At 40.7% G+C, this 23,010-nt stretch overlaps 1 protein-coding gene across 3 annotated transcripts; it reads right to left on the bottom strand.

The window, feature by feature from the left end:
* Window positions 1-13,119: 13,119 nt before the first annotated feature.
* On the bottom strand, window positions 13,120-21,583 carry SERPINB13 (serpin family B member 13). Of its 3 annotated transcripts, XM_032422875.1 has the most exons (8): window positions 21,419-21,583; window positions 20,852-20,922; window positions 19,451-19,472; window positions 17,570-17,698; window positions 17,061-17,178; window positions 15,506-15,648; window positions 15,141-15,296; window positions 13,120-13,524 (listed from the first exon to the last, which is right to left on the bottom strand). In XM_032422875.1, the coding sequence occupies exons 1-8, from the start codon at window positions 21,581-21,583 to the stop codon at window positions 13,120-13,122; spliced, it is 1,209 nt and encodes a 402-aa protein (XP_032278766.1). The 3 variants fall into 3 exon arrangements, with proteins under 3 accessions (XP_032278766.1, XP_032278769.1, XP_032278768.1); XM_032422878.1 differs by lacking the exon at window positions 19,451-19,472 and having other exon boundaries at window positions 20,866-20,922; XM_032422877.1 differs by lacking the exon at window positions 19,451-19,472 and having other exon boundaries at window positions 17,570-17,689; window positions 20,854-20,922.
* Between the last annotated feature and the right edge of the window lie 1,427 nt (window positions 21,584-23,010).

The following is a 23,010-nucleotide window of genomic DNA, read 5'->3' on the forward strand; positions in this document are numbered from 1 at the left end:
TTGCCTGGGGCACAACTCAGAGGAGGACAAGTTATGTTCTGACACGTACTGAAAGCCAAATGTGAGCAGCACAAGGGCTCAGAACCCTGGGAGCCATAGACAAAGGGGGAGTTCATACTCGCTCAGTCTTCACTGCTGGGACTTCAAGAGAAAGACAGGGCAGGGCACCCTCACTGGTGGGGGTCTACAGGAGGAATACAGCTGCCAAGCAGAAAAGGCAAAAAGCCACACCTGATTCTTCTCCCCCAAGAACCAAAAGGCGCTGGCCACTGAGACAAGGCAGCAAACCCCATCAGTCCTGCAGCGGAGGTGAAGACTCACGTGACTGTGTAACTGAAAAGGAAAAAACCCCCTTCTACTTGGGGACCGTGAGAGGTCTTCGGTCTCCGGAGAGAGAAAACTACCCTTCTCAACTCAGGACTGTGGGCACAAAGCAGGCAGAAGGGCCCTCTCTGAGGTCAAGGTGCATAGAACACTAAAAGCTGAGGGTGGAGCAAAAACACGGAAAAAACTTTCCAGCAATCAGGCGCCCAACCTAAACACAAGATAACCCTACAGGAGTTTAAGCCAGGACCGCGCTGAAGACAATCTTAGCAACTACATACATCCATGCTCAGTTCACATCCTGCCGGGAAAGACTCCATATCCCACACTAATTGCATAGCAGAGGAGGCAAGCCTGTTTCCAGATATAAATGCTATTTCCCGCAGTCTCCACTGTACCACACACAGAGTTTGGTATTTAATAAAAATTTATGAGACATGCACACCCACAACACACACAAAGGAAAAAACAACGCACTGTCCAGAGACAACGCAATCAACAGAGCCAGACTCAGACATTATGCAGATGTAGGAATGATCATGGAGGAAATTTAAAATAACTATGATTAATATGTTAAAAGAATCTAGTGTGATCTTAGTATGGCTTTAAAGCAGTATCATAATACGCATTAATATACATATTCACCAGACAGGAACACAGAGCACAAAATAAATCACTGCTGCTAGAATAAGACATGACTCATATTAAATAAAGCAGTATACTCTGCAATTATCCCATAGTCTCCAAAGATTTGCTATTTTCCATGCTCTGTAATTCTAATAAATGGGTTTGGTGGATACTATTTCTTACTTTTTCTTTTTTTTTTTTAAGATTTTATTTATTCATTTGACAGAGAGAGAGACAGCAAGAGAGGGAACACAAGCAGGGGGAGTGGGAGACAGAGAAGCAGGCTTCCCGCTGAGCAGGGAGCCCGATGTGGGACTCGATCCCAGGACCCTGGGATCATGACCTGAGCCAAAGGCAGACGCTTAACAACTGAGCCACCCAGGTGCCCCTGGTGGATATTATTTCCCAAACATCCAGTAATACCAGTTCAAGAGAGTAAACACAATGATAAAGAAAACAGTGCAATGAGTGCAAAGAGAAAGAGAACTGAAAGTATATTAATGACCACATTGTTTTACAGAAAATTTTAAGTGACAGCTGTGGCAGTTGTGACAATCAGACTGTGGCTAATTGCCCTAATATAAAATGAAAAAACACAAGGTCAATGCAACAACTGTAAGGACAAATACAAATTAAAAACAAGACACTTAATTCTTCCTGTTGAAAATAAGGGCTTCCTCTCCTTTCCTTTTTCTCACAACATTTACTCTAAGAAAATTTGTAATTCTAAGTACTTTCTCCTCTTTGAAATGACTTTATATCCTTTTGAAGACTAATTAAGCCTTTGTCAGCTTCATGGCTGGAGGAATGCCTTTTCTGAAGGACCTGGGAAACAGCTCTTTGAAATGTAAACTTCATGGGATCCAGCGCCATCTCCCAGATTCTGTAGAAGGGTAGACACCTAAGTCAGCGGCCAGATTTCAAAAACTACCTCCCATCTTAAAGACAGAAGTTTGTTTTTCCTCTGGATAAAGCCAATTAGCTAACACAGATGGTCACCCCAATTCCCAGACGAATCTAGGATGAACTGTGTGTAACAAATGGGGCTTGTCAAGTCCTCTTACCTGAGGACTAGTTATTGTTTATGTTTCAGAATCTGTATGTTATAGGTTACATCTGCTTGGCTACGTAACAGGATGTGATTCCCTTCTGCCTTCGAAGTCTCTTAGCAAATTGCCTGTGATACGCATCGCGTTCTGGTTTAATGCTTATTCAATAATCAAAGTGTCTTCTTTTTCTATTACCTTTGTCAAGAGAATTTCTGGGTTGGAAGAAGACTTTATTTTTAATTATATTTCCCCAACACTTTCCACAATTACTAAGAGTATACTTCATCCCACCAGAATCCTGCCACAGGACAGTAAAAGAAAATGTGTGTGATAATTACAACTTTAAAGAATGGAGGTTCTGTTTTCTCATACAGTCTCTGATGCTAAGCTCTACCCAGATTCTAGACCCACAGGAAACATCAGATCAGAAATGTTTACTATTTTCAGCTCCTACATTTTGGTGTAATTTTTATGCACCAATAAATAACTAATACAGGAACTGATTTTTTTTTACTTTAATTTAAATGTAATGGAGCCACATGTTGCTGATGGCTGTACTATTAAAACCAGAGGTTTAAAAATTATGTTTGCTTGCTATTTCATGTTTCTATTCGGGAATTTGGAGTCTCAAGCAAGGCAAGAAAAAGTCCAATTTTATGTCCCCATGGGTCCACCGTATGTACCCTTAGGAGTCAGATCACCTCCACACTTCTAGCTAAAGAGTTGCTTGAATTCACCCAGAAAACTTCATCAAGTAGTAAAGAAAATGATACCAACAGAAACTTAGATCTACACAAAGTATTGAAGAGTGACCAAAATGGTAAACTATATCTAAATATAAAAGACATTTTTACTCATTTTTTAAAAGATAATTGACTGCTTAAAGCAAAAAACAACAGCAATCTATCGCCAGGTTTATAAGAAACAGAAAAATAGGGGCACCTAGGTGGTGCAGTTGGTCAAGCTTCCGACTCTTGGTTTCAGCGCAGGTCCTGATCTCAAGGTCGTGAGATTGAGTCCTGCCACAGACTCCGTGCTCAACGCGGAATCTACTTGAGATTCGCTCTCTCCCTCTCCCTCTGCCCCTCCTGCTTATGTGCACTCTCTCTCTCTCTGAAATAAATAAATCTTTTTTAAAAAAATGATTTTAAATTATAAGAGACAGAGAAAATCTGTCACTACAATAGCAAAAACGATGAGATGATAAAATGGAAGTACACTCTCTTAAAGTTGTCACATTAACAAGTATATAGTATTTCCTAAAGATAGTCAGGGAACGCTGAAATATGCATAGTATAGACTCTAAAGCAACCAATATTGAAGATAAAATGTAATACTAAATATTCTCAATCAGAAAAGAAGTAAAGGGGAACAACAAACAAGACAAGCAGAAAACAAATGGCAATATGGTAGATTTAAACCCAAACGCAACGATAGTTACAGCAAACACTAATTATCTAAACACTCTATTTAAAGGACAGAAATTTTCAGACTGTATGAAAAAGCAAGACCCAATGTAATAAGGAGTCCAACTCCACTTCTGATATCTGACTGCTGACAGCATTAGAGGCCCAGGGCTCTTTCCCTCTGACCCACATCGGGGTAGCTGGTAAGAAAGCCCTTGAGCTCCCTCCCTTGGCACCTGCAGGAAGTGCAAACCAAGCAAGCCTGATGTGCAGGAACTCTCACCGGGGGCCAACTCCTAACCACAATAAAAAGCCCTCCTGGCACTGAAGCCTGGGACCATGCCATCCTCTCCTCAGAAAGCCTCATTATTTGAGCAATAAGGCCCCTCATACCTTCTTGGTGCAGGCCTGGTATCATCAGTCTCAATTTTTTGGGGGAAGGATCCATTCTACCTCCATAAGATAATCACAACACCCCACTATATGATGTCTATTAGGAAAAAAAAAAAAAAAAACCTTTAACTATAAGGACACACCTAGGTTAAATGAAAGGATGGAAAAAACATACCATGCCAACATTAGTCACAGGAAAGCCTGAGTGGTGATATTATTATTAGACAAAATTAAACCTCAGGACAAGGACTATTTTCAGGGATGGGGAGGTATTGGCACATGATGGATATAGAGATCAGTGGAAGAGCAGAGGATCTAGAGACAGACCCACACATGTATATGTCACAAAGTTTCCAAGACAACTAATTATTGGGATAAGGATAGCCTTTCCAAGAAATGATGCTGGAACAACTGAATGTCCACATTAAAAAAAAAAAAAAAATGTGCCCTAACCCTTACTTAACAAAGACTTACTCAAAATAAATCACATGTCTAAATGTAAAAGCTAATACCATAAAAGTTCTAGAAAAAAACAAGACGGTCTTAGCAAATTTGAAATAGGCAAAGATTTCTTAAATAAGACCGAAGGGGGGGGGGGGTGGAACACCCAGAAGCCATGAAAGAAAAAGTAATGAACTGGACTGCACCAAAATGTAACCCATCCCCTTGTGGGGGCGCTGGTCTCTCACCTCGCACCGCCCCTCTGCGCCTGGCCAGGACAGCTGGGATGGGGCGGGCGCGCGGACCGGGCCAAAACAAGAGGGGGCGGGCAGGGCAGCCAGGAGGCCCCATCCCCGGTCCCCGAAGGCGGCCTGGAGGCGGCATCGCATCCTGCATCACCTTCCCCACCCTGAGCACGTGCAGAGGCAGCTGCAGCTACGCGAGCCGAGCGCCTGCACCGGGGTACCTGGGCTTCCGGGACTGCAGGTGCCAACGGTTCTGGCCCCAGGCCTCCATCCCCAAGGCGGCCATCGGGTCGGGTCCGGATGCTCCGTCCCTCAGCAACCACAGGCCGGCGCCCTGGCAACAGCACGCGCCAGCTGCTCTGGGGCGGAGGCTGAGGCGGTCCTGTGCCTCCTGGACATGATCACGGTGAAGTTCACTCACGACCAGATGTCCCCCAAGCCCAAATGCAGAGGATTCTTTCACGGGGGTCATGGAGATTGTGTGGAAACAAGGGCTGAAGAGGACAAGCCAGGACCTCCCAGCGCAGCTGGTACGTGTCAACTCCACGAGGCCCCGACCCGCGGCTCTCGCCGTGCTCCCAGCTCTCGCGTGAACATACCCTGGGTGCTCAGGACCCGGATGCAGGGTATGAAGCCCTGGAGGCGTGGGACCGCGCCTGCGCACTGTGAAGGATGACGGGCTCGAGGCGTTCTACAAAGGCAGTGATCCCCACGTGGGCCTGGGCGGGGACCGTATGGACGTGACCATCTTGTTGGTCATCTGATGAGGTGCCCGTGTGGCTTGGGTCTATAGCCCTGGAACCATGGCCCAGTCCCAGCCCCGTGGTTCCGCTCTGGGTAGCAGAGGCACCTGCCGCAGCCTATCACAGCTACCTCCGGGCCTCTGCCCGGCCTCACCGCGTGCCAGGGGCTTCGTGCCCTAGCCCTCTTATCCCGCCATGGCCTAAACTGACCCTCAGGTTCCCCCTCCTCTATCACAGGATGGCACCCACCACTCTCAGGACCATCTCCCTGAGCCAGAATAAACTGGATCCTGGGGGGCGGGGGGCGGGGCAGGAAAGAAAGAAAAGGAATCCATATATTTGACATGGAACTTTTATTCAGAATATATTAAAAGCAATTTTGTGAAGTCCATAATTGTAAAACAATATAATAAAAATGAGCAAAATATTTGGACAGAAACTTTGCAAGAGAAGAGATCCACATGGCCAATATGTACATGAAAACGTGCCTGACATCATTATAAAGGAAATACATAAATTAAAACCACAATGAGATAATACCTACACACCCACTGGAATGTCTGTAATGAAGAAGACTGGCCACACCAACCACTGGTGAGGATGCAGAGCAAATGAAATGCTCATACATTGCTGGTGGGAGTGAAACATGGAGAACATTTTGGCAGTTTCTTAGAAATTTAAATATATACTTATCATATGGCCCAGCAATTTCACTCCTAGATGTCTAAATGAAAACATATGTCTCCATAAAGATTTACACACACAAACGTGCATAGGAGCATTATGCATAGTGGCCAAACACTGGAAGCAACACAAAAGCTCATCAATGGGTAAATGGATAAACAAAATGTGGTTTATCCATACAATGGAATACTGTTTTTAATAAAATGTAACAAACTACCAATATCTCAGCAACAGTGATCAATCTCAAAAACACAGTGTTGACATCAAAAGAAAAAAAGAAAAAAAGGAAAAAGAAAAAGAAATCTTGCCATTAGCAACAACGTGGATGGAACTAGAAGGTATTATGCTAAGCGAAATAAGTCCATCAGAGAAAGACAATTATCATACAATCTCACTGATATGTGGAATTTGAGAAACAAGGCAGAGGATCATAGGGGAAGGGGAAGGGGGGTGGGGAATGAAACAAGATGAAACCAGAGAGGGAGACAAACCATAAGAGACTCTTAATCTCAGGAAACAGAGGGTTGCTGGAGTGGAAAGGGGTGGGAGGGATGGGTGGCTGGGTGATGGACACTGGGCAGGGTATGTACTATGTATGGTGAGTGCTGTGAATTGTGTAAGACCGATGAACCACAGACCTGTACCCCTGAAACAAATAATACATTATATGTTCATTAAAAAAAAAAAAAACAAAAACATAGTGCTGAGCCAGAGAAGCTAGGCACAAAAGAGGACATACTATATGAATCCATTTGAATGAAACTCTAGAAATGGCAAATCTACCCTGAAGTGATTAAAGGCAGATCAGCAGCTGCCTGGGCTGGGGGATGATGAAAATATTCTGCATCTTGGTTGTGGTGGTGTTGTCAGGGATATATACATTTACAAAAGCTCATGTTCTATGCTTGAAATAGGTGAATTTTATTTTATGTAAATTACATCTCAGTAAAGTCAATTAACTATTAATTTTGTTAAGTCTCTTCTGAATCTTCCTTACAGAAAAATCAGAAGTAACATATGTAGATACTCTCCCCTCCAGAAGGTGAAGCTTAATCCCACCCCCCACCTCCAGTAGGATAAGTAGAACTTAGTGACTTACTTTCAAAGAGTATAGAGTATGAAACGGGAAAAATAACAACTTTATAGTGTAGAAACCTGACAAACCCTACCTTAACCAGGTGATTAAGGTTAACATTCCCAGTGATGTCATGTACATGGTCAGGTTCCCCCTCATATGATGTGAAGAGAAGGCACTTCACCTTTGTGATATTCTTTCAAAAATCCTAGAACCCCAGTCTAATCATGAGAAAATAAGTCAGTCAAGTCCCAAATGCAAAATACCCAACCAGTACCCCTCAAAACTGCCAAGGTCATGAAAAACAAGGAAAGGATGAGAAACTGTCACAGATCAGAGGAGACTAAGGAGATTGACAAATAAATGCATTGTTATATCCTGTGCTGAATTCTGGAACAGCTAATGGACTTTAGTGAAAAAATTATTGGTAAAATCCAGGTAAATCCTGGAGTTCAGCTAATAGTAATTATGTTAATTTTCTGTTACTTCATAATCAATTCCAAAAATATATCCCTTCACAGTTCTATGGATCAGAAGTCCTGGCACAGTGGGACTAAATCCTGCCCTCAGGGACTTACAGAGCTGAAATCAGGGTATCAGCCAGGCTGTGCTCCTTCCTAGAGGCTCTGAGGAAGAATACACTTCACTTGGGTTGTTGGCCAAATTTATCTGTTGCACTTGTAGGACTGAATTTCCCATTTACTTGCTGGCTGGGAGCTAGGGAACACTCTAAGGTCCTAAAGGCTCTCAGGGTCTTGCCACACAGCACCCTCCATGTTCAGAGTTAGCAAGGGAATTTTGTTCCTGTCAAATCCCTCAGACTTTGCCTCTGACTTCCCTGTGATTAGATCAGGCCTACCCTGATAATTTCCCTTTCCTGAAGTCAACTGGTATGGATTCTTTTATTATTATTATTATTATTATTATTATTATTTTGATTCTCAATTGCTTCTGCAAAATCCCTTCATAGCACCACCTAGATTAGTATTTGATTGAATAACTAGGAGACAGTATGTGTATACTGGGTAGAATCATAGAATGCTGTCTACCACAGTGATGTACCAATGCTGATTTCTTAGATTTGACACAGTAATGTCAGATGATAGCATTAGGGGAGACTGGATGAGGGTTATATGGAAACTCACTGTATCATCTTTGCAACTTTTTTAAATCTAAAATTATTCCAAATAAAAAGCTAGTAAAAAAATAGTATAAAAATAGTATCCTCAAAAATCCTACTTAAATGAAATGTGTCATTTCTTGCCTGCTGGGACACAAACTGATAGAATTTCCATATGCAGCTACTATAAACAATAACAATGTATAGGATTGAGGAGCAATGAGGAACAGTAACAAGGAAGCAGGAGAAGGAAGAAGAGGAAGAGAAAGAAGAAAAGGAGGAGAAACAGGAGGAGGGAGAAACATCAGCAGCAGCCTACATTTATTGAGCATTTAAATGCCAGGCATTTTCTTAAGCACTTGTTATAAACAATCTCATTTAATCTCTGAAACAACCAGATAGGGCGTTATTTTACTGAGTAATCTCCCGATTTTACAGATGGGGAAATTGCAGTAGAGAAGGCTGCGTGACTTGTTCAAAGTCACACAGTTAATAAGTGGTGGAGCTGGGAATCAAATTCAGTTAATCTGTCTCCTGAGTCCTCATTCAGAAACATTTTCCTGGGGCACCTGGGTGGCGCAGTCGGTTAAGCATCCGACTCTTGGTTTTGGCTCTGGTTAGGTGGTGATCTCGGGTCGTGATCTCGGGTCGTGAGATCAAGTCCCATGTAGGGCTCCACACTGAGCACAGAGTCTGCTAATGTTTCTCTCTCCCAATCCCTATGCCCCTCCCTGCCTCACGTTCTCCCTCTAAAATAAATAAATAAATCTTTAAGGGAAAAAAAAGAAGCATCTTCCCATTTGATCTCTCATAGTCCATGCATCTACAACATCAACCCGCTCTTTCAGCCACCCTGCTCTTCCCTTGGAAACAGCTTCCAAAGAAGGTAACATAGGCATTAATTTACATTTGGCCCAAATACTTCTGCAAATGTGATCCATCTCCATGAAAGCCAAAAGGATGTAGTCCTGAGTTGCCTTTGCATAAGAGAATATTTGAAACTCTAGTCATCTTAGGTGTCTTTTTCCCTGTGCATAGAGCTCAGAGCTCATTCTGATGAGTTTGTGTTTATCTGTAAACACATTCTTATACCTAGAATTTGATCAATTGCAATTATATTTCCAATGAAATCTTACCAGCTTGCCTATTTTGAAGCAGATGTGAATTATCCAATTCATTCTGAGAACAAGAAGCAAAGGATTCACTTGAAAAAATTCTTAAGTGGAAATTTTTTTAAGATTTAACTGAGATTTTTCTCTTCTTATTTTCCCTGTAATAATAGATGGTTTTCTATCTAGGCAAGAATATCAGCCAAGACTTTATTCTCTTACAATACGTCAGCTGTGCCATTGGCATGCCCACTATCTGCAGCAGATGAAAATATTTTTAATCAACTCCTCAAGACAACTAGGACTTCAGGCATCTCCCAAAACATTGGTCCCAACTTGCCTGCTATTTTTCAAATTTTTGTCTAAGGAGATCATAGATTCCTCAGAATTCTTCAGGTACCCAGTAACCAAAACTCAGCTTTTTTTCTTTTTTTCCTTTTTTGGTGGAACTGTGGGAAAAAAAGTGGATCAATTATCTCTCCATAGATACATGGTAGGTAGGTAGGTAAATAGATGATAGATATCTCTATTTTTCAGATCACTTGTTCTCCGTATTGATCTCATCCTCTCCTACTATATAAAGGAGAGCTTCCTACATCATGAGAAGACTAGCATTTGACTTGGGCTAATACCTAGATTATTCTATTCCAGCTAGTCACCCCCAAGAAAGCTTCTCTACCCCCATCTTTATATGAAGTCCCAGGCCACCTTCCCACCTCTAACACAGATAACTGTAGCTAAAAGATGAGTTATAATGATTGGCTAAGCCTGGACCATGTTACCTTTCAAGGGCCTTTAGTACCGTGGTTACTTGGTGCTAATGGTTAGCAACCTTGCCCAGATTGACACCAGAGAGGGCTTAACCAGCAGTTCCTCAGCTGTTTGCCAAATAGGATGTTGCTCAACTGTGTCACTTGTCTTTTTTTTCTCCCCAAGGTCGTCTACTTGTAGACATGCCCAACTCCATTGAAGACACTTATAAAACCAAAAAAAAGAGATCCTGAACATTTGGTCAAGGATGTGTGGAGTGAAGAGGCCCCATGACTGTAGCTGGTGGGCAAGCACCAATCGAGACCCTGAACCACAACTATGGTGAGTGATACCTCTGTCATATCTGTTTCCCTATCAGCACACCCCTACTTGCATTTTGAGCCACTGTATTTCTTCCTAAAGCTTTATTATTCATAACTTGGATAAATCACCTCTCTTTCTGCCTTGCCTTTTTAAGTATACTTCAGTTTATTTAGTGGCCATCAGGTGGTGATTGGAAGGAGCAGAGCTGGTTTAGCCTTCTAATACTAAGCCTTAGGAAGGTATCTGATCCCAAATGCTCAGAGATTTCGTGAATATGGATTTCTCGTTCTTCAACTGATACAGTTCTTCTGCATTAGAAAAAGTGTCACTCAACAAAATGCCTATTAACACTCCACCCCCTTTTAAATTCCTTTAAACATCTTATATTCATGCTTCTTTTTATTCTTTATTTTATTTTTAATAAAAATTGTATATATTTAAGGTATACAACATAATTTGATACAAAATTAAGAAAATAATTCCATTCACAATAGCATCAAGCATTGTCTAAATTCCGTGAAAAAAAGATGGGTACACTTGAATCTATCAAATATTGCTGAAAGAAAGGAAATTACTAAATAAATGGAGAGACATTTGATGTTCATGGATTGGAAAACTCAATATTGAGCAAATTGGTCCATAAGTTTAATGCCATTCCTGTCAAAATCCCAATAGCTTTTTAAATAAATTGACAAGCTGATTCTAAATTTTATATGAAAATGCAGAAGACCTAGTATAACCAAAACAATTCTGAAGAGAACAAAGTACTTACTCCCTGATTTCAAAACATATTACAAAATTACAGCAATCAAGACATTGTGGTATTGTCATTTTCAGTAGGCATGTAGTTCAATAGAACAAAATTGAGACCCCAGACATAAAACCTTATATTTATGGTTAATTAATTCTTATAAAGGTACCAAGACAATTCAGTGCAGAAAGGGTTGTCTTTTTAATAAATGATACTGTGATAATTATATACCCGTAGTCAAAAAAATCATAACTTAGACCCTTAACCTTGCCCCCTCCACACACACACACACAAATGGACCATGGATTTAAATGGAAGGGTTAAAACTGTGAAACTTCTAGAAGCAAACAGGTGGAAATCTTTGTAAACTTGGATTAGGGAAAGAGTTCTCAAACACACCAAAAGCATTATCCTTCAAAGATAATATTGATATGTTAGACCCTACTTGCACTTCAAAAGACACCATTAAACTACGAGATATTATTTTGCAACCATAGGACAGCTGAAATTTTAAAAACAGGCTATACCAAGTATTGGCAAGGATGAGTAGAAATTGGTACCCTCATACATTGCTATGGGATTGTAAAATGGTTGCAGCTACTCTGGGAAACAATTTGGCTGTTCCTCAAAATGACAAACACAAAGACACCATATGACCCAGCAATCCCATTCGTTGGTATATACCAAAAGAAATGGAAATATATGTCCACACAAAACTTGTATACAAAATGTTCATAGCAGCATTATTCATAAAAGCCAAAAAGTAGAAACAATATAAATGTTCATCAGTCGATGAATGAATAAACAAAATCTGAAATATCCATGTAATAGAATATTACTCAGCCATAAAAAGAATGAAGTATTGATTCATGCTATAACTTGGATGAAGCTTGACAACATTATGCCAAGTGAAAGAAGCCAAATGCAAAAACCTACATATTTTATTATTCCATTTATATGAAATGTCAAAGAAAAGTTTATAAAGACAGAAAACAAATCAATAGTTGCCTGGGACTGAGGGTGGGAACAGGCATAAGGAAAACTTTTTAGGATGATGGAAGTGTTCCAAAACTGGATTGTGGTGATAGATGCCCAACTGTAGAAGTTTAACAAAAATCATTGAATTGTAAACTTACAATGTGTCAATTTTATGGTAGGTAAATTATAGCTCAAAGGAGCTGTTAAAAAATAAGTCAGCAATGAGATCTTGTTAAAAACTGAAAAAATAAAAGTAGATAGGCCCATAATAAAGAGCACTGGCAATAGATTGAGAGCCTCTCAAACAGCATCTTCAAGAAAATACTCTTTTGTAGTGCCCACAGCTCACTTGCAAAATAACCAGAAATACGTAAATGGGCAAAAAAGAAAGAAAACACTCTTCTAAAAGTCATTCCAGATATTTACTGTCACTTTAAAAAGTGACAGGGTACAAATAGTGATCAGCTACAATATTTAGCTTCTCAAAATCACATTTGTTTCACAATATCAAAATGCTTACTTACACAACTGACAACAGATAAGACACTCCATTAGAAGAGAGGGTGAAAATATGGGAATCCTCTTTGTCTGATACCTGTTTTATTTTGTTTTAACTTTAAGCTTTAATTTATGTTTTGCTAATGTGCGTCTAAATTCTACGCAGTTGGCCACACTCTCTTCTGAGAAAGAAAAAAAATAACATGTCAATTGAGTAAATTATTGTTTTATTTTATTTGTGTATTATATCACGCTATTAGAACTAGAGCAACTCCCAGAAACACTAATCCATAGTCTTTACTGAAGAGTCTGTTTCTTGCCATCAGTGCACAAAACTACAAGAGGTTGATTTACTTTCAGAAGAAATCAACAGGAGATTACTAATGAGCCTTGATTTAACTCACTTTATATGTGGCACAAACAAAAGGACATTTTACTTTGAAGGAGAATTATAAACATAACACACCCTATTACAGTCATTAAATCATTGATTCTGATGGTAAGATTGGAATGCAAGCAAGTAAAACAATTTTTTTTTTAAAGACTGGGCTATTTCCATAGTCTTAATAATACTCCAACACTGGTTTTCTGCAATGACTATCCTAAGGAGAAGAAAATCTACCAAAGAAGAAGATGCTGTTGGACTCCTGGTGCTTGATGAAGAACAGGAAAGGGTGATTGCAATGAAAATGTTCACAACCCGGGGCTGAGGTGAGGGTGAAGCCCACACTGGTGGCTGCCGAAGACTCAGTGCCTTCCTCGTTTACCACCATGAAGGACCTGTGTAGGAACTTGTGCGCGTGCAGCCTGAAGGGTGAGGACATCCCGGGATAGTCAGCTCTGCACACACTGAAGGCTTCTCGCATCCCCATGGCTGCCAAGACAGCCTCCAGATCGTAACCATCCTCCACTTCAAACCGGGGCAAGTGCAAGGTCACGTTCCTTTCTTCCATATGCCCTGGGCTCGTCCACTCTATTAGTTTTTCTGGAGTTATTTGATCTATAACCTATTAAGAAAAAAAGGAGGGAAAGGTGGTATGGTTATCAATGCAAAGCTGAAACACTATAACACTGATTTGTATCACTTAGAAATTATTTATTTTAATAATGAATAAAAGTAGAAATTTTATTTCACTAGACTCTTGTCTTTATATAGCAGGCACTTGTCTTATACTTCTTTATTTAATTATCTGTGTATATGTGAAAACTCCATAGTATTAAATGAATCTTTAAAGATGAGAAATAAGTTCTTATTCTATCCATCTAATACATATCATTTTTTACTATTCCCCTGTAGTCTTTTATGAATATATGATATATAATTTATATATATTAAGTTGTATATTTATATGAATTATATATAATCAAAATGCTATAATTAATATAATTTATATTATATAATATATATATTTACATAGTTGCAATCACAGTGAATGTCCATGTTACTTGTTTTAATGTAAACTTTTTCACAAATCTGTATCTCTCCTGAATATCTTCAAACTGATAGATAATAAGTCCATCGAGCTGATAAATTTTGCCAAATATTCATCCATTCACTTTACAGTCATCTCGTATGTATCCAGCATGATAGATGCTGATAGATACTGTGGATCCCAAAATAACCATTATGATGATGACGATGAATTTCAAACTATGTATCCTAGTGTATTTAATGCAGAAATTACTGATTTCACTCAGAAAGGCAATTTTTTTCTTTTGAATTATTTCTCTAAGGCAATCCCCACAACTGGGATTTGGGGGTCAGAGTATGAATATTCTTAAAGCTTTCATACATATCGCCATTTTGCCGTCCCAAAGTTTTCCAATGTATGATGCTACTAGAGATGTTTCACAGCAGCAGAACACAATCTAGTATTATAATAATATAATATCTATCATTTACTGAGTACTTCCATGTACTGGATCCATTCTAGGAGATATCTTAGTCTAAGTTTAAATCAAAGGGACTAAGTCAAGGGGTTCAAGATTAAGGGTCTTATGGATTTGGGATGATTATTATGTGTCGATGTAGGTTCATCCTTGCTTTAAAAAAAAAAAATTACCATTCTGTTAAGTGATGTTGATTATGAGGGAAGCTGTGTATGTGTAGGGCCAGGGGATACATGAGAAATCTCTGTACCTTTCTCTCGATTTTGCTGTAAACCTAAAACTGCTCCAAAAAAAATAAAATCTTTAAAAAGAAATTAAAGGCCCAAGAAAGAAATTCAGGAGGTCTAATAGCCTGCTGAACAGGATGCAAAATTTGCTGTATGTGCAGATGCAATTTTCTGGGAGAAAGAAATAGAGATCAACCATAGAGATCATACCATTTCTCAGAATGGTGGCTGATCTTTAGAACTCCCATATGACCTTAAATGTTCATTTTAGCTCATCCCCAAATATTTTAGTTATTGGTTGTTTTCAATAAACCTGATATCATCTAATGTTCCTCTTTAGACATCCATCTATAGTTGCTGCACAGAATGAGAAATATTTTCTGCTTGGCACTGCCAGACACCCGCTCCCTAACAGAAGCCCTGTTTCCAGGCTTACCCAGAAACCAGCTTTGGGACGCAGAGCCTCAGAAAATGAAAGCAAGATTGGGGGAGATGCAAGGTTTTACCTTCTCCAGACCATCTATGTCATTGGGCAGCAACACAAACATGCTTAGGTCGTTGTTCTTATATGGAATCCCCAGGATTTGGGCTTGCAAGTCCTCCAGGAAAGTGAAGCTAAAGGAATGGCACTGGGTCATCATCGGCACAGATTTGCTTGTACTCTGCAACAAAGCACCAGAGCATGCCATGTCAAAAGAGGCATAAGACAACCAAGTTAGCTCACCAAAGTAATTAGCTCAACACAAAACAATGCTAAAGATCAGAGCCTCAGAGTCAACTTTGCTATCTACCATGGACATTTGCTCAAATATGACTTTAGATGTTATATTCCATGTGTAAACGCATCACATAAATAAATTAAGGACCATACCTTATTCAGCCAAAATTCCTCCTCCTTGGTATTTTCTTTCTTAAACTCCCTGTCCCATTGCCCTTTAAAATAAACTATGTTCACCAGCACCAGCTTGGTGAAGCTGTTTAGAGAACCATCTGGAAACAGGTCCTTGATTTTTTCTGCAAACAAACAACAACAACAAAATTGGCCTATCTTCAAAACCACACGTGCTATGCATGGCAGATACGATGCAGATGGACTTGACTCATCATTAAAAACTCAGCCAGGTCAGCACCTGAAGGCCTTGCCGACAAAAGGTTTGCTGGCAGAATCGTAGGGAGGTTCTCACTTTGCCCATCGCCTGTTTATCCCATTGGATAAATTGAGGTGTGATGGTTAAGAGTTCAAGCTCTGAGATCAGATTGCCTCTGTGAGCATCCAGTTTTGCCTCTTACGGGTTGAGGAATCTCGGGCAAGTTATTTAAGCTCACTGTGCCTCAGTTTCCAAATCTGTAAAACAGGAATAAAACCTGCCTCATAGAGTTATTGCAAGGAGTAGATGACTTAATATGTGTAAAACACTTATAATGTTATCTGGCTCATAAGAAGCATTCAGTAAGTGTTAGCTGTTATTATTTTTACCCATTTGATATAGCTACCACCCAAAACTTAGAGATTTTTATATTATTGGAAAAGGAGCTAATGTTTTTGTCTCTGGGTTTAGCCTATCCCACACTGAATACTGCCTTCAATCAGCCCTTTGATAGGCCCTCTTTTTTCCTGCTCTTCCAAATTTTATTTCATTTTTTGGACTAAGTATGAAGACCAAAAAATGCATTGTGAAATAATAATGTCTTCCTGATAAGTGGAATTAAAAAAAAAATGTATTTCTGAAACTCTAACACTAAAGTATCAGCTATTGCTCCCCAAAGTGTATTTCCATATTAATAGTCCTGTCTGGTATTTCCTGTGCGTTTGCCTCCTACTAGGGGACAAGGAGGGAGGATGAAGTGAGGGCCCTGTCAAGTTCTCTGCTGTGGATGGGGCTGAAAGTTGTCATCACGCCTGCATGACGCTCAAGTGGAGCTGAAGCCTGGGCAGCCCCAGCTGTAGGTAGTAACAGGTCTTAATGGGAGGAGCCTGAATGTTTCTCACTTGACAAAGAGAAAGGAACCACTCTGTGACATTTCCACTTATGGACCCAGACTCAGAAAGGAAGGATCTGATATAAAGGAAAAGATGTGAACCCAACAGAGACATCAGTCCAGTTTCAGGAGCCCCAAAGATATCGTGAACCACAGTCATGTGCAAGTCCGTCTCCACTATGTTTCTCCAAGAAGGTGGCTTCCTGTGGTCCCTCTCTGGTGCCCCTTGGCTCTCTCCCATTTGCTGAGACCATTCCACCAGCTCTAGTATCTTTTCCCACTCCTCATGCCTAGCGCTGCCCTTCTAACCCTGAAAAACTTATCTCAAGTCTGCACCCCCCAAAAGCTTGTGCACCCTGGTCCCACATGCAGTGTCAAGCTCAGGTCTCCTCTCAGAGCAGGTACTCAAGAAGTGTTTTCTGTTAAATGACCAATCCATACTCTACCATTTGTTCGGCTTTCGACCCAGGAATTAATCTTCTTTCGACTTTCATCTGCTGCATTTACAAAATCAACAGGTTCCAGAGAAGCATGGTAATATTTTTCCACATAATCTAAGTATTTCTTTAGGAGGAACAGAGAAGGAATAGAAAGAGGATGAAAATTCAATCTATCCATTTCCTACATCTCTAAATAAATGTGTCTCTACATTAAGGTGACTAATATTGTTAGCAGGGAATTTTAGGACCTGGGCAAATCACTTTGAGTACTTCCATGCCCATTTTTTGCAGGTGCAATAGGCTTAAGGCAAAACTCAGAATTAGACTGCCAGAATTAAAAAGAAGCTCCCAAAGGGTCTGGATGTCTGGAGAACAGGCAGGGGAACACACCCAGTGATGTGGGCTGAGCCAGAGAGTCAGCTTAGGCAGCGTGCCTCCAGGACCCACCGTCCTAAAAGGGCCATTGGCCATTCATTAATACCACTCACAGATGTGGTGGACTCAGCAAAACTTACTTGAAGGAAGAGGTATGTCTTTTCTCCAAATAGCCTGTTGGCTATTTTTAGTTCATAATCATTAGTGGGTTTGCCTATCTCATCCAAAAACTCTTGGAATTGGTGATGTATCTCTTCTGTCTTGTCAATCTTCAAAATCAAAACAAGATATATGTTATATATATATTATGTGCTGTATTCTTACAATAAAGTAAGCTTAAGAAAAGCAAATGTTATTAGGAAAATCATAAGGAAGAGAAAATACCTTTACAGTACTGTGTTCTATTTATCCAAAGAAAATCCTCATCTAAGGGGACCTGTGCCATTCAACCCCATGTTATTCAAGTGTCAACTGCACATGAATATAAATGACTGGGGATTTCAAGGCCAGTGGGGTCAGGTCCCACTCTCTCTGTACAACAGTATGAAATGGGCCAATGTACACTGCTAAGTGGAATAGATATTGGTATAATCCCTTTGGCAAACAATTGGTTAATATTTAATGAAGTCAAACATACATAAGCCCTACCTCCCACATATGTACTATAGACCAGTAATGTCCCATAGAAATATAATGCATGTGAACCACATATATATAATCTTAAATTTTCTAGTAACTACATTCTTAAAAGTAAAAAGAAACAGATGAAATGAAATTTAATATTATATTTTACCAAACCAAATCTATCTAAAACATCATTTCAATGTAACTATAATACATAACTATATACTATTATAAATTATTTCAACAAAAATAACATATAAAAATTAACAAGATATTTTACATCTGTGACATAAAAAAAAAATGTATATTTGGTTTCTTTCTCCAATTCCTAACAGAGCTCATAAGCCTTGTAATTTGCTGAGTGATAGGGGTACCAGGAGCATCTTTTGTTTTAATATTTGCTCTTTGATCCCAGTTCCTGACACAGAACTCCTAAATCCATTGGAATTTCCTGGTATAGGAGCATCTTTTGTTCTAATGAAACAACTATCGGTGGGATCCTGAACAGCTTCAAGGTGGGGGCTGGTTTCCGGAAAAGACCAAACCATAATTAAAAGCTTAGAATTTTCAGCCCCATCTCCCATCCTCCAGGGAAAGGAGAGGGGCTGGAGATAGAGCTAATAGTTGATCATGCCTATATGATAAAGCTTTCATAAAATTTCCTGAACTACAGTGTTTAATGAGCTTCTGGGTTGGTGAACACATCCATGTGCTAGGCGGGTGGTGCACTCCAAAGTCCACAGTGACAGAAGCTCTTGCTCTTGGGACAATTTGAGACCTCACCCTATATATCTCTTCATCTGGCTGTTCATTTGCATCCTTTACAGTAAACTAGTGTTTCCCTGAGTTCTGTGGGCCATTATAGCAAATTATCAAACCTAAGTAGGAGGTAATAGGATCCTCTGATTTGTAGCCAAGTTGGACAGAAGTGTGGGTGATTTGGGAATTCACTTCCTTGCAATTGGCATCTGAAGTAGGGCAAGTCTCGTGGAACGCAGCCCTTAATGTTTGGGGTCTGCTCTGACTCCAGGCAGTTAATGTCACAATTGTTTAACATGAGGGGGAAAAACCCACATTTGGTGTCAGAAGTGTTGTGAGTAGTAAAGCAGTTTTCCTTCAACAACTCTTGAAATCATCAAGACCTCACACTAAAATCTTGCAATTCAATTTTTAAAAGCAAGGTTCAGAATACCCTGAATTCATGTGATAATCAAATGTACATCTGGCATGTCTTTGGGCAGCTCATTCTACTCATCTGTTTTCTCATCGATTAAGCAAGGAGATTAGGGGCGCCTGGGTGGCTCAGTCGGTTAAGCGGCCGCCTTCGGCTCAGGTCATGATCACAGGGTCCTGGGATCAAGTCCCACATCAGGTTCCCTGCTCAGCGGAGAGCCTGCTTCTCCCTCTCCCTCTGCCTTCCTCTCTGCCTACTTGTGCTCTCTATCTCTCTGTTAAATAAATAAATAAAATCTTTAAAAAAAAAAAAAAAGAAAGAAAGGAGATCAGAATAGACGGCCTCCAAGACAGGCCCCAGTCCTAATATCCTTTCAGTCAGTAATTCTATTCTTCTTCATACCTCCGTGACTCACAGAAAAGTCCTGAGGTATGGACAGAGCTGCTATGCAGAGCCGTACACGTTGTGCCCTGCACAAAGCTGAAATTCAGTCCTCATCCCCATCACCAAGCCAGGAGTGGGCACCTGTCCAAGGGGGTGTCCTTTTTTCTAATTCCCACAAAGATTCTGTACAGTACAGGCTACTATGCTTGGGAGGGAGAAGGCTCTGAAAGCAACGGTGCTCCTTGATTGAGTGGACAGTGGAGGAGCTGTCTGACCCAACGCTGTTGCACAAACTTCGTGAGGAAGCCTGACTCTCCACATACGCCACTGAGCCAACCAGACAACCTGACCATGTGGGATTGTGAAATGAACAGCTCATATTGCTGGGTGATTGGAGCCATGATTTTATGAGCGTCTGGGACTGAGCTATGACTACTGTCAGGCAGATGTGCCCCTCCTGAGAGTTCTAACCATCTCCAGATGCTAGCCCTGACCTATGAACTTCCCCATGTTTGAGCAGATTGTCCTTTAGCCAAGGAATACTACAACCCTAGAGCTGGAAGAGACCCTAAGAAGTCAGTGGTCCTGTGCTAATATATTTTTAAAATAAAGTATCAGCAAGGGGGCTTAAAATAAAAATGGAACGTAGTAATAGTATTGCCTACTACCACCGCCATTACTACTGGGTGAGTCACCAATGTGTTCCAGATGCCCCACTGGACACTTCATGGAGGCTCAAAGAAAATAACTTGCCCAAAGTAGCATGGCTGTTACGTGACTGAGTCAGGATTTGAACTCAAATCTGTTTAACTCCTAAACCCATTCACTCTGCCACAGGGACTTTTCAGTCTCTGGGCACCTACATCAGAGTGGTCAATGTGCTTTAAAGTTAAAGTCTCCTCGGGGTGTGTGGGTGGCTCAGTCGGTTGAGCGTCTGACCCTTAGTTTCAGCTCGGGTCATGATCTCAGAATCCTGAGATCACGCCCCGCTTGGGAGGTTCTTTCCCTCCCTCTCCCTCTCCCCTGGCTCGTGCTCTCTCTCCCCCTCTCTAAAGTAGATAAATACATCTTTTTTGAAAAGTCTCCTCTTAATATTAAGGGTTTATTATTATATAATACTAGCAACCCTACTTGGCTGTGGTGATTGCAATTGCCTAAAAATAAGTATGAACTATTAGCTCTCCTACACATTTTCCCAGGGAGCCCACATCAACAAAGCAGCCATCCTGAAGGTTGCAACACCTGTCTCCTCACCATTTTTTCCTCGGTCTTGATTCTTGAGCTCTCTGCATCTTTTTCAGAGAAAAGCATCTGGAAGGGACAGAAAATAGTATGGTTGTGGTCAGAATAGAGAAACCCTCACACAGAATCAGTAAAATGTTTAAGAAACCTCAGTGGCAAACAGGTAACATGTCTCTCCTTTGCAAAATCATGCAAAGGTCTCAACTGCCCATTGATCTCACCTACAGTGGTTTAGCCATTCGTGTACTGATCTTTGATGTGTCATTTATAGCCTAGTGGGGATTATGCAACTTCTTCCAGTATGTTCTGTTCTTCATGCTCTATCTTTAATTATGAAGTTAATGACTTTGGACAAGTCCATTCAGCCCCCACTCAAAGGAATTTCAAGCACCAAGAAGCAGATGGCATGGCGATATTTAGAGAAGGAGGAGGACTTCCCTGACAGATCTGAAATTGCTCTGTGTCTTCATATGCATTCTCTGTTTCCCGGCCCCATTTCAGGGTAATGCTGGAGGGCAGCCCCCAGAGACGAGCCCATGCTGGACAGCAAGAGGAGGCTCCTTACCTTCTGTAACTGGACCGCGGTGGCTCCTCGGGCCTCCAGGGCGAGCATGCCAATGGCAGTTGAAATGCCCACAGGGGAAAAGAAGATGTTGCCATCATGTATTTTATTCAGCTTTTGGAAGAGATTAAACCCAAACTGAGTGTATGCTGCAGCGGGTGAATCCATGAAGATTCCAGCAAGATCTAGAACAACAACAACAATCAAAACCAAACGAGAACATTTCACTTGTTTGAATTCCTTTATGTCACAGGAGCCCTTCCTGCTTCTCTTCCTCTCCCTGCATTGATTCAGAAAATAGAGATTGTCACCCTCCCAGGGAAAACTCACTGCTGTCTGCTTCTCCCCCTTTTCTTGGCCTTCTCTGGACAGGAGACATGAATCAATCCAGCAGCATACGGTGTTTCTGTTCTCATTTCCCCAGGCAGTGGGGTTAATGCCTAAATGGTTTCCTTCTCTCTTGTTCTCTGCTAGAGCCTGCCTGTATCTGCCCACTGCCTCGTCCTGTGCCAATCTTCCCCCGGCAGGCCCAGTCCTTGCCTGTTCCTGTCTAGCTGTCCGGCTGCTGGCCCATGATCAGGCCAGGGGAAGGCCTAGGAATCCCTGCTGACCTCAGGTCCAAGCAGTGTTCCAGCCTTAAAATAATAAAGCCAACAGCTGCTCCTTCTCTGATACTTTCTATTTCTCAACTGATTCGAGATCTAGTGCAGTGAGTGGCCGGATACATTAATTCTCTTAAACCCCGATCCCTAACTGCATGAAAACTTGACTCGGCGCTGAGTTTTCCCTGAAGGGCAAAGATATATCTCTTTGCCATGGATTATTAAGTAGGGGAGAGAGCGTTTTCTTTTCTACACTTTTCTATATTGTTTCAGGCTCATACCATGAGTTCATGTTACTTTTGTTATCTCACACAAAAAGAAATAATTTTTAAGAGCAATTAATATTTACCAAAATAAGCAAATAAGACACATTTTATATCTTCCTCCCCAGCAGCTATGTTATAACTAGTTTATAAAGGCTTCCAGAAAAATTCTAAAACAAGAATGAGATTAATTAATGCAGAATAAAATTTTTTGCAAGCCTAAATACTTTGAAGGGGTTTGGCCATCAAGGGCCCATCCCTGCTAAGGCATTCTACATCTGCTGTTAAAACTTCCATTTCAACCCCAAGTTGCCTTGCAGGGATTCCTTGCAAGTTAACTGAGAAATAAAATGAATTAACTTACTGTCAAACAAGATGATACATTGTCACTACATGGCTGTGTAGGCTCTGTATTAAATAAAACCAGCCCAAGGAAAACTATGCATAACAAAAGTACTTCTTTCAAATCAACAAACATCAGTGTTCTTAAAAAACAGAAGTCTTAAGTTGAAGCCGAAGGAAAAACTTACCTGGTTTTTGGAGACAAAGGTGGCTGGGCAAAGAACCAGGAAGCATGTGTAACATGAGTTGTTGAGATCTTTAATTTATAGCGCTCTCTCCGCCTCTCCCTAGTCATTATCGTTGCATTTCCAGCGAAACAACCTTTGGTTTCTCAATGACTATTTCCCTAATAAAAATTAACATGCAAGGTTTTTGACAAAACTGAGGA

Source organism: Phoca vitulina, unplaced genomic scaffold, assembly GCF_004348235.1.
Source record: "Phoca vitulina isolate PV1807 unplaced genomic scaffold, GSC_HSeal_1.0 scaffold27, whole genome shotgun sequence".
NCBI classification, from domain to species: Eukaryota; Metazoa; Chordata; class Mammalia; order Carnivora; family Phocidae; genus Phoca; species Phoca vitulina.